This window comes from Haliotis rubra, unplaced genomic scaffold, assembly GCF_003918875.1.
Source record: "Haliotis rubra isolate DU_JTF1 unplaced genomic scaffold, ASM391887v1 Scf1858, whole genome shotgun sequence".
In the NCBI taxonomy this organism is placed as follows: domain Eukaryota; kingdom Metazoa; phylum Mollusca; class Gastropoda; order Lepetellida; family Haliotidae; genus Haliotis; species Haliotis rubra.
The window spans coordinates 52339-64537 of NW_025765845.1; the positions used below are offsets into that span (position 1 = coordinate 52339).

General features: G+C 37.4%; 2 protein-coding genes across 2 annotated transcripts; both read right to left on the reverse strand.

Annotated features, from left to right (window-relative positions):
- Positions 1–1488: 1488 nt before the first annotated feature.
- Positions 1489–2440, reverse strand: LOC124273912 (cytochrome P450 2U1-like). Its single transcript, XM_046709256.1, has 2 exons — positions 2006–2440; positions 1489–1740 (listed from the first exon to the last, which is right to left on the reverse strand). Exons 1-2 carry the CDS (start codon positions 2430–2432, stop codon positions 1562–1564), a joined length of 606 nt encoding a protein of 201 aa, XP_046565212.1. The 5' UTR covers positions 2433–2440; the 3' UTR covers positions 1489–1561.
- Positions 2441–5955: 3515 nt separating this feature from the next.
- On the reverse strand, positions 5956–9306 carry LOC124273913 (cytochrome P450 2J1-like). The gene is made up of 3 exons (XM_046709257.1): positions 8852–9306; positions 7613–7858; positions 5956–5963 (listed from the first exon to the last, which is right to left on the reverse strand). Exons 1-3 carry the CDS (start codon positions 9186–9188, stop codon positions 5956–5958), a joined length of 591 nt encoding a protein of 196 aa, XP_046565213.1. The 5' UTR covers positions 9189–9306.
- Positions 9307–12199: the final 2893 nt, after the last annotated feature.

A 12199-nucleotide genomic window follows, 5' to 3' on the forward strand; every position in this document is an offset into this window, starting at 1 on the left:
CGAGAACAATTTCATTTATGTCAATATTTAAATCAAGAAATTTAGAACATAAAAACCTGTCATCGAAGGACAGTAAAAATACTAGACTATGAAAGCTCTTAGTTTAAAACTAGCACGCTATCATAAAAATAAATCACTAGAGACAAGAGTACAATATAAAAAGCGGGCTTTAGATCATCAGCAACTGAAGGTTGATCACCATACTAGGGAACAAGTGACAAGTAGAAGATTAACCACAACAACAACAGCAACAACAACAACAACAACAGGTAATTTAGCAAGTAGCACACCGTTGGATGGGGCCAGCAGGAGAGTAAGATCAACAGATTGTAAACAGGGTGATTGGATGCTAATTGAACAGCTGTGTGACAGACTCTATCTGTAAATCAACTTCATTATGACAAAGTCGAAATCCACTCCATTGTCCAAGTGATGGAATCAATCAACATTCAATCAGCTTGTTTATCCTGAAATGCTGCTCTATGCAATAAACAGGGAGTTGTTATCACGTAAGTGGCATGTTTCATTATGTCCCCCATACTGTTTACTGCAGTATAAGTGAGATCTGCTTCAGTTTGCGAATGACCAATCTTTTGAAGTTGATTAAAGTTCTACTTTAGAAAACTGCTATCTAACAAATAGATCTCATTCCAAATTCTTGTAATCATATTTCAGTTACTAAGAAATATTTTATCTTTACATATTAGATATAAATCTACCGGTACCAGTTTGACGTGTATGGTCATAAAGTAATTAACGTAGTGATTATATATTTCTTTACATATGTCATTACATATGTCATTAAAGCGTCACTTATGTCATTATAATGTTCCCTGACCCATTTCATCATACAGCATTTATTTCATTCCATGTTTTGAAGCTCATGTGATAACATGAAAAATGTTCCTGCTCCAGTTCATTTTGAAGGGTGAAATTATTATCAATTAACTATCAATTTCGATGTTATGTATGACTGCATGCACACACACGCGCGCGCGCGCACAGACACAAAAAAAACCAAAAACACACAACAAAAACAACATACGTAATATGTGAATTCTGTTCGGACGAAAAAAGAAATATTTAATTTAATAAGAATGCTATATAAATTAACTTCCGTCACTCTGAGAGAAGCATGACATTATTCGTCTTAACTGATTTGACTCACTCATCAATTAACAAGGCAGTAGGTCTTGAGACGTACAAAGAACATTCATTTACATACTGGAGGAGTTCATTACCAACCAGTTATCTCCCCTTGTGGACATTTCCAAAATTGTAATATTTTGTAAATCTCATATTTACAAAATTGCAAATGTCTTGTAAACCTCATCTTTCCAAAATTGTAAATGTCTTGTAAACCTCATCTTTACGAGACATTTACACGCTTGTAAATGTGGACTTTTTCCAGTGACGCTCACTTGACAAAAACATGTAGTTTCTAATGGAAATACTTTCGGAAAATAAGAATGATTCACGCTAGGCATGACTGAGTTTGATATTCGACGCATCACCATTGAAACATGTTCGGGAAGCTGAAATATATCTTGGGTTGGCACGCTCAAATCCTTTGAATTGCTTTCATGACGAATGGTCTTGGGTAATGAGTTATGCCGATAAGTCCATCCAAGGAAGGCATCTGGCCGTCCACGGGGACAAACTTGAACCTCTGGATCATGGTGGTTAGGAAGAGGAACAACTCCATCCGGGCCATCGACTCGCCCAGACACACCCTTCGACCTGAAACATTTACAACCCTACAGTATCAACTCTTACAGTTTTCCTTGTTCCAGATGTACAAGATATACTCGTGTCACGATTTATGTCATGTAACAGGATCGACTTAGTATGTTTGACAATTTGCTGATATTGCTTCAAACACTGCTGGTACATGGTAGGGTTTTATCTGGACAGTGTGTACGAATATAGTTAGAATTGTGGAAACAACAAGGTAAGTTATAATTCGTTAATGTATACACGACATTAGAGGCTGTGTTGAACTCACCTAGAGAGAACGGAATGAACTCTTCTTTCTTAATAATCTTGCCACTGTCGTCAAGGAAACGGTCAGGCCGGAAGCTTTCTGGGTCACCCCATACATCCGGGTCTTGTAGGACGGAATCAAGCATCACTATGACCTGTACACCTTTTGGGAACGTGTATCCCCTAAACTGGACATCATGGGGAACGGCGTGTGGGAGAGCTGTAGGGACGATATCTGATAGTCTCAAAGCTTCCATAATGGTTGCTTCCACGTAAGGCAGGTTGGTCTTGTCCTTCATGGTAGGTCGTCTGCTCTGGCCGATGTGTTCTTTGATCTCTTGAAAACACTTCTCCTGCACATCCGGATTACTGAGTAGGTAGACCAGAATCCATCGAATTGTAGTGGAAGTAGTTTCTGTCCCTGCTACGAATAGGTCTCTAATAACCATGACCAGGTTCTCCACTGAAAAAAATCAAATTAATCTCAGCTAATTGTAGAGGACTTGCTCATAAATCTAAGAGAAAAGAATTGATGAATATATATAGGAAAAGATTATATTCCATAATATGCTTACAAGATATTCATATTGATGAATCCACCTCAAATATCATGAGAAATGAATGGGGTTTACAGTCCATTATAGCTCCTTTCAAATCTAATTCTAGAGGTGTTGCCATACTCTTTAATAATGATACTGATATCAAGATACATAAGACCTTAATAGATGAAAATGGCAATTATATACTGAGTCAAAAAAAAGAAACTTCACAAAATGTAATTTGAAAAATAATGAATATTTTTTCTCTGATGATACATCTATGTATCCGAAATGGGATCCCTATCTTTCGACTCTAGAAAAACGTTAGCAAAACCCACTCAAACCCATCCATTCGTCGTGCAAATGACGTTAGTGCCAAATCAGGTTTTGCACGTGCAGTCGATCACGTGATCTTCGCATCGAAGTTTTCTTCATATGTACGTGTTTGCATTGGCCTCAAGAATTGAAAAAACACTTTTAAACACCAGTTCTAACGGTACTTGAAATGCCACGATTGTCAAATGTGCAACGTGAACGTGCCGTTGGCATGTTGCAAGCGGGAAGATCAGTTATTGACGTCGCAAGAGCAATGGGATGCAGCCGTCGTACTGTGTATGACTTGCGAGGTCGTCTACAACAAACTGGCACCACTTCTGATCGCCCAAGGTCGGGTCGTCCACGTGTGACGTCACGAGCAGAAGACCGTCAAATCGTCCTACGTAACCTACGTGACAGATTTCTGCCGGCTACACGAACCAGGGCTGAGATGTTTATAGGTCGACTGTCCTCACAGACCATTCGAAATCGGTTGCGGGCTGCCAATCTCCATTCTCGACGTCCATATCGTGGGCCAATATTGACGCCGTTTCATCAACGTCAACGTCTGGTCAACGTCAACGTCTGGTCACCCGTGGAAACCTCACAGCTGCTGCTTACCACGACCAGGTGCTCACCCCTGAACTCGTTCCTTTCATGGCGGCTCATGGCCCAGGTCTACAGTTCCAGCATGATAATGCTCGGCCGCATACCGCGATGTTGACACGAAATTTCCTTCAAAACGCTGGAATTAACGTCATGGACTGGCCATCGAGGTCCCCTGACCTTAATCCAATAGAGCACGTTTGGGATGCACTTGGGAGAAGGCTTCGTGGTCTTAGGAACCAACCTCAGAATTTGCAGGAATTTGGCGCTGCCTTGCAGGAGCAATGGCGCAGAATCCCCAACCACGTGTTCACAAGCATCAGGCAGTCGATGAGGAGACGGTGTTTGGCAGTGGTGAATGCGCGGGGCGGCCATACACGATATTGAACTGAGAAATTTCGCATTTTTATTCTTGTGACTTGACATTCTGTATACCCGTGTTTTGGAACGGCGGTGTAGCCTAATGGAACTGATTATGGCATATATTATTGTTGATATTTCAATAGAAGATAAAAGAATAACACTAACTAATCTCTATGGTCCTAATAATGATGATCCTAAATTTTATATTAATCTATTTGAAAATATTTTAAAATTTGAAAATGATTCTGTAACTAAAAGTTGGAGTTTGGAACCTAGTGCTTGACCCTACAATTGACCTTGAGAATTATAAGCATGGAAACAACCCAAAATCGAGAAATACTGTAGTAGAATTTATAGAAACTAATAATCTTATTGACATTTGGAGAAAGTTGAATGATAAATCTAGAAAATACACCTGGTGGAAAAAAAGCCAAGACAACAAGCCAGACTTGATTTCTTTATTGTATCAGAAGACATTTTCGATATAACGTTGGATTCAGATATTCTGCCAGGCTATAAAAGTGATCACTCAACAATAACATTAACCTTTTCGAACACTTTAAATCAGGAAAGAGGAAGGGGCTACTGGAAGTTAAATAATTCCTTACTATTAAACACTGAATATGGTAATTTAGTAAGAACTGTCCTAAATGATACTATTCAAGGATATTCAACAGAAAAAAATTATGATTTCAAAAACATTGATCACATCAATCTTACAATTTCTGATTCCTTATTCTTAGAAACTTTATTAACGAAAATTCGAGGAAAGACCATATCTTTCTCATCCTACATAAAAAAAAACAAAAGCTAAAAATACAGAAGAACTGGAACTAAAAATAAAACAGGTTGAGGACAATATTAGAAAAAACTTTCAAAACATAGATGAAGAACTTCTTAGTGAATTATCAAAGTATAAGAAAGAAATGGAAGAAATCAAAAATGGGGAAATGAAAGGAATACAAATCCGAAACAGAATTCTTTGGTACGAAGAAGGAGAAAAACCTTCAAAATATTTCTGCCATCTGGAAAATAGAAATTTCTCAAAAAAATCAATCAATAAATTGATAACTAATGATAACAAAGAAATTACAGACAGTAAATCAATACTTAATGAAGTAAAGTTATTTTATAAAAATCTCTATGCTGCTCAGGAACAGAATAAGGAGGAATTCTTCTTGAATCACTCTTTGAATGATATAAAAACTCCAACTCTTAACAAAACACTAAGAGACAATCTTGAAAAAGAAATCAGTATGGAGGAAATTAGCAATGCTGTTTACAAGATGAAGAATAATAAAAGCCCAGGGATTGATGGATTTCCTATTGATTTCTTTAAAAAATTGGAAAGAATTAAAAATATGGATTTATAGATTCGTTAAAAATGTATCAACTAAGAATGAAATGTCTTTAAATATGAAAAGGGGTGTCATCACCTGTATTCCAAAATCCAATAAAGACAGAACATTACTTAAAAACTGGAGGCCTATCACTTTACTCAATGCTATTTATAAAATTATCAGCTCCTGTATTGCACATAGATTAAAAGCTACTTTAGATAATCTTATTCATTGTAATCAAACTGGTTTTATACCAGGTAGGACTATTAGCGAAAATACAAGACTGCTATATGACATAATGTTCGAAACAAAGAAACAAAACATTCCTGGCTTGCTAATTCTGATTGATTTTGAAAAAGCATTTGACACTGTTTCTAAAAATTTTATCAACCTAGTTTTACATAAATTTGAATTTGGCCCCGAAATGATAAGATGGATAAATATATTGACTTTTGAAACAACATCTTGTGTCATCCAACATGGTAATCTCTCTGAATTCTTTGCTAATGAACGAGGATGTAGACAGGGAGACCCACTTTCCCCTTACATTTTTCTTTTTGTAGCTGAGATTCTTGGTTGTATGATAAGAAACAATGAAAACATTAAAGGTATTGTCATCAATGATAAGGAATATAAACTGGATCAATACGCTGATGATACCGAACTATTTCTTGATGGAACGGAGGAGTGTTTATATCGTGCTATCGACACAATTAATGCATTTTATAAAATGTCAGGTTTGAAAATAGATTTAGATAAATCAAAAGCCATCTGGATTGGATCAAAAGCTAAATCTACTGATAAAATATCTAATGACCTGAAAATTGAATGGGTAACGGGTGAATTCGATGTATTAGGTATTAAATTTAGTCCAGATCTTGAAAACCTATGGGTAATCAACACCAGAAAGAGACTGGAAGAAATTAATAGACTCTTAGCATCTTGGAAAAAAAGACATTTAACACTTATTGGTAAAATAACAGTAATAAGAACCCTAGCAATCTCCAAACTAGTTCATATTTTCAATTCCTTGCCCAACCCTCCAGCAGAATTTATTACTTCGCTTGAAAAACTATTTTTTAAATTCATTTGGAATGATAAAAATGACAAAATAAAGAGGAGTGTAATAAAAAGTAGATATGAAGATGGAGGATTGAGAATGATTGATACAAGTAGATTTATTGATGCTTTGAAATTATCAACCTTAAGATTATATTTTTAAAAAAAGTGAAAATAAAAATCCATGCAATATACCTTTCAAAGACATATTTAACTTTGGAGCTAATTCTGAAAGTTTTCTTGAGATTGAAAACCCTTTTTGGCATGATGTGCTAAAAGCATGGAAACTATTTCACAAACAACATTATGTTGACCAAAATAACATCAATGAAATTTTATCCCAACCACTATGGTTCAATCACAACTTCAAAAACTCTACATATTTTATAAAGAATTGGGCAGAGAAAGGGATTATGAATATTAGGGATATATGTGATGAGAATGGATTACTATCAATAGAATCTTTAAAAGAAAATTATCATATCAAAGGCACTTTTTTAGATTTCAGATATTTACTGAACATATTACCTGAATCTTTGAAATATACTTTAAAGCACTGTCTCTCTATTCCAGTCAGTAATTTGAATGTTAACCAATGCCAGATACATTTAGTAAAAACATCCAAAGGCTGCAGAACTTTTTACGATAAACTTATTTGTAATGATAAATATCCAAACATTTGTAATAAATGGCAGCTTTTATTTCCTGAAACTGACTTTGATTGGAAAAATATATTTACAGTATATAGAAAGGGATTGCAAGATACAAAGCTTATAGACTTTCAATATAGATTTCTACAAGGTATTATTTACACAAAAAAGGAATTGGTCAAAATGAAAAAATTGACAACAGTTTGTGTTGTTTTTGCAAAGATGTAAATGAGAGTGTGTGTCATGTGTACTGGGAATGTCAGGAGACTCAAACATTTTGGATAAACCTACAAATTTGGCTTAACAATTATTATCCACATCCATTGAAATTATCAAAAAACATGATTTGGTTTGGTACTCAACATGAAAATAGATTACTAAATCACATCATCATTGCTGCAAAGAGACATATTCACTTATGCTGTATTAAAAATATGCTTCCAAATCTAACTTTCTATATAAAAACTCTAAAAGAAATATTCTTTGTGGAAAAACATATATCAGCAAAAAATGATAAAATAAATAATTTCCATCATAAATGGAGCCTTCTCTCCCCAGTACTTAGATGACTCGAACTGTATTGACTTGTACCTGACATTATCTGTACATTATCTATTTAATGAATTATGCATGTTTATAAATATATTAATACAAAAATATCTCACCTGTACATCATGTAGCCATATTACTTTAAGCCGTACGTATCACGGCTTGGTATATCTGCAATATTGTAATCTTGGGAACCAATAAAAAAAACGTGGGTCAGAATATTCAAATCGCTTTCCGAAAATGGTAGAGCAGACGATATTGGAAATTGCATTTTGCACCAGACGTTTGCAGTCAAACCCTTGTCCCCGTTCTGTCTCGAAGGCCTCGAGAAACTGTGAGATTTCTTCGTGTATTTTGTCCTCCATGATATTTCTGCCTGCTCCGAACTCCCTCAGAGTGTTGAGGGTGAAGCGTCTTTGTTCGCGCCAAAGATCACCAGAGGTTGCAATCAAACCTGTATGATTAAGGTAAGAAGGACCAGTATGAATATCAAAAACACCAAAGATCACCAGCTGCAGAGGTTGCAATCAAACCTGTATGATAAAGGTAAGAATGACCAGTATGAATATAAAAACACCAACCAAAGAGAAAGGCATACTTAGGAACAGAGTCTTTGTCTCACAAATAATAAAATCAAAATATGATTCTATATGTTTCACCCCTGCATTTGAAAGGGCTGAGCGGGCAAATACTTTATAATTTATACATTTTTACTTTATACTTTAACCACTTGAAATTACATTACTCTGGACATCAATGTTACCAATGAGTCCCATCCGGGATTTGAACCTACACTCATCCACAAACGTACAACACATTATTCATAGGAAAAGTATAACTAAGCCAGATTCTTCGAGAAAACAAAGTGGCAGAGCCCCAAAAGGGTCAGTTTTTGGAATTGAAAACCAGGTAACAAATATGGATGCCTTGAGGACATGTATGTGTCCGAAAAAGTCTATTCTAGGGCACATAGCTTGTCCACCAACCAAAAACTGCGCGGTATATCCCCAATTAATTCCCCCAAGGGACAAGTTATTCCAATAATATTGTACAGTGAAATTGTAGAGAAATGATTACTAATTTCAATGAAGTACAGCTATAAGTTCAGGACTTTACACCATAAGCATTATGTCTGCGTTTAACGTTATATAGGTAGATATGATCTATTATTAGATAGCAGATAGACTGATAGAATCTGTCCTGTTCAGGTGAAACAGGGGCATAACCGCTGCGAACACACAGCTCAATTTAATCGCCTTTTTACGACAATCAAAGGGGAGCTAAGTAAACCTTCTAACTCAGATCCCCAGAGGATGTTGCTATGACAGGCGGAGATGCTATGTGGGGACCACAGGACGAAATGTTAAAAACGTATTTAAGAAATATTTGAAATCAGAAGGCATCAAACAAACGTTTTCACTCATGGAAGGCATGTTCTGTAACTTACCTTTCCTTTTTGCAAGGAAGTCATTTAGGAGTGAGTGCGGCCTGTCAGAAAAGACGTCGGCGTTCTTGACAATGGCGTCTTTCAGAGTACTGTAGCCGTTGAGGACGATGAGTGGTTTGTGAAATATGTACACACAAAATATGTCACCGTATTGTTGCCTGAGTTTTTTAAACGTGATCCGGGGATCGGAGCCCATGGAGAGGACATTCCCAACAAACGGGAGGAGAGGGGGTCCGGGAGGGAGCCCTGAGGGTCGCCGCGTTAACAGCCATAACAAAACTAGCACGGCCACACACAGCAACACAGTTGTAGGACTGAAGGCGAATATATCCACCATTGTTGCCTGCTGTCCTCTTTTTGAATCTCACCTATTCTGAACTGTAAAAGTGACTCTCTGAGTGACATTGCGCACACTGTACGTGATTAGATCAGGTGACTACTGACATTTAGTATTACGCAGCAGAATGAGCCAGCTAAAGCTCGTGTCAAAGCGTCCCAGTTTGATAACACAGGCATTACGTAGCAGGTTTACCCACCACAGTATTTAGAGGGACAAAAAAAAAACCCATTATAACAGGCACTCATGATGGTCAGCCTCCTCGTAGTGAGTATTGGGTAACGCTTAAAGCTCTCCCTCCGAGTGGACCCGGGGCAGAATAGGCCCTCAGCACCCCATTGCTGGTCACCAAAGGCCATGTGTCGGTGGAGGACGTCATTCTGGTGGTTGAGGGCACAGGAGCCAGGAACAGTGTTCCTATTGCCCGACACAGAATAAATTTTAGACATTACTTTTATTAAATATTGTGAAAGGGGACAGGTTCTTGGGTTACCGTATCATTTTCAATGAACATTTGATCTTTCGACCACATTTCAAATATTTCAAAAACATAAATGCCTGAAGGCACTTGATTTATTAAACGTTGTCTCCATGTGTTGAGGAACAAATATACGCTTCTCCATACACTTATCCGTTCTAAACTCGATTATGGCTCCATCGCCTATGGTGGAGCCTGCAAACGTTTTAGATTCTATCCACCATCAAGGTCTCAGATTTTGTCTTAGATCTTTTCAAACTTCTCCTGTTGATGGTCTTAACATCGAGGCCGATGACACATCTTTATTTGTTTGCTTGTTGAACGCACTCAGGAATATTTCAACTAACGGTCTGTATTTAATCGAGTCTGGACCAGACAATCCAGTGACCACCAGTAGGAGCCCCGATATACGCATTTGGGATACGATGACATATCTCCACCAATTTAGCGAGCCTGACCGACCGATTCCGTTTGTCGCCTCTTACGAAAAACATGGGTTGCTGAAGACCAATTCTAACCCTGATCTTCACGGGGTTTCAGAAAGGGAAACAATAATAAACGGCACACAGGCCGTCTTGTTTGTTAAGTCAAAGCGACACGCAGATTCGGAAACGAACGATCAGTGTAGACAATAATTGATATTTAAGCTAATTACAATACAATGTATCGTACAATTTTATAAAGCCCCGGGGTTGAAGTATTGTAAACGTATTGTCCTCCTGAGAGGGTACGTAGGTTCAAAAACATTGAAAGTCAATCTAAATCTTTAAATCGTAGACTATGTGTCTTTTTAATGTATGGCTAAATGTGTCTAAACTGCTAACGGCTGAAGGGATGGTGTAAATCCAGATAGGGTCCATGCAGGAAGCACATGTACTGTAAGTCCCCTTGGTCCCTAGTATGGTGATCTACATTCAGTTGTTGGCAATCTATATCCTGTTTTTATATTGTATTGTCATTTATAGTTAACATGTTTCAGATTTAATTACTAGTTTTAAATGGATATCTGTGATACACTAGTAGTTTTACTGTTCTTCGTCAGCAGGTTTTAATTTCTAATTTTATTGATATATGATATAATCATCAGTTGTTGGCGTCACGATATGGCTGAAATATTGCCGATGTGACGATAACTATTAACTCACTATAAAGCCCCCAAATGTACATCTGTTGTATTTAACAAGATTGTATGTACGGTACTGGCTATTTACTTTAATGACAGTTACATGACAGTTACATGACAGTTTATGACAGACTGAAACTGTTTGTTCAACTTCTTGATATCTGGGTAAAAATGTGCGTTTTATTTCGGAAACCATTAACATTACATACTTGAAAACCGCCAGATAATAAGGATCGTGCAGTTTCATTCTAATGTTGTGCTTCTGTTTGCAAAGTTGTATTTGCTTAATGTAACCGAGGATAAAGTCGTCCACGTCATCATCGCTCGGGTCTCTCGTTGACGTGCCCGAGATACATGTGGTCTCACCTTAGGCAAGTGAGTTTGTTGAAACATGCCTCTGTTCACCCAGCAGAAAATGGGTACCCGGTGGGATAAGTAATGTGACTATAACCTTCTAGCACCTCACAGGCAGATTTGGTTATCCGGGGTAATAATGAACTGTCTGTTTGTATGCGCGTCGAGCATGCACTGGGTGTATGGGATTTAGCGCTATAGAAGTACACATTATTATTATTATTAATCAAATCGCTTGCTCAGCATACTGTTGGGTACTGTGTGACATATATCCATTCAAACACCAGCACTGGTGATCTGGCTACAGTTATTGGCAATCTGTAGTCTGTTTTATATTGTATTGTCTTCTATAGTTTATTGTTTTAGATTTGCATAGTAGTCCTATTTTAATATACTATCCCCAAAAAGAAACGCATAGGCGTTTTGTATTTTTAAAATCTTTTAATTACTTATTGTGTTCAAACAATCTTGAAATATGTAACAAAAGTGTTGATAACATGATTTTACACAATTGCACAAGTGAAAAGTCGACTTTACCTGAAAATGTCGATTTTGATGAGATTTCTTACAATAATTAAAAAGGCATCGCCACAACGCAACAAAAATCACTTTCCAGTTGAAATTGTGCAGCAAAGAGAATGCACTGTCTGGCTATAAAAAATCCAGATTACTTTCGGAAATCGGCATCCATTTTGAAGGAATTTCAAGGAAAAATCACTACGCCAAATCTTGACGCTGCAACACGGATCATCGCCATTGAAAGAAAGCGCGCTGGAGATTACCAATTTTCTGTTGCCAGGCGTCTGAATGTTAGTTTGAGCACGATATCACTGCTTGCAGTTCGTTACAACCAAACAGGTATAACAAATGACCGTCCTCGATCGGTACATCAGGGTACTACATTTGCGTGATCATACTGCCACGTGTGAGAGCACAGCTGCCAGGGTGCCTGGACTTCGGAGGATATCCGGTCAAACTGTACGGAACAGGTTGAGAGAGACTGGACTGAGAGCCAGGACATCCGACGTCGGGACCATGCTACGTGGCCACCATCGC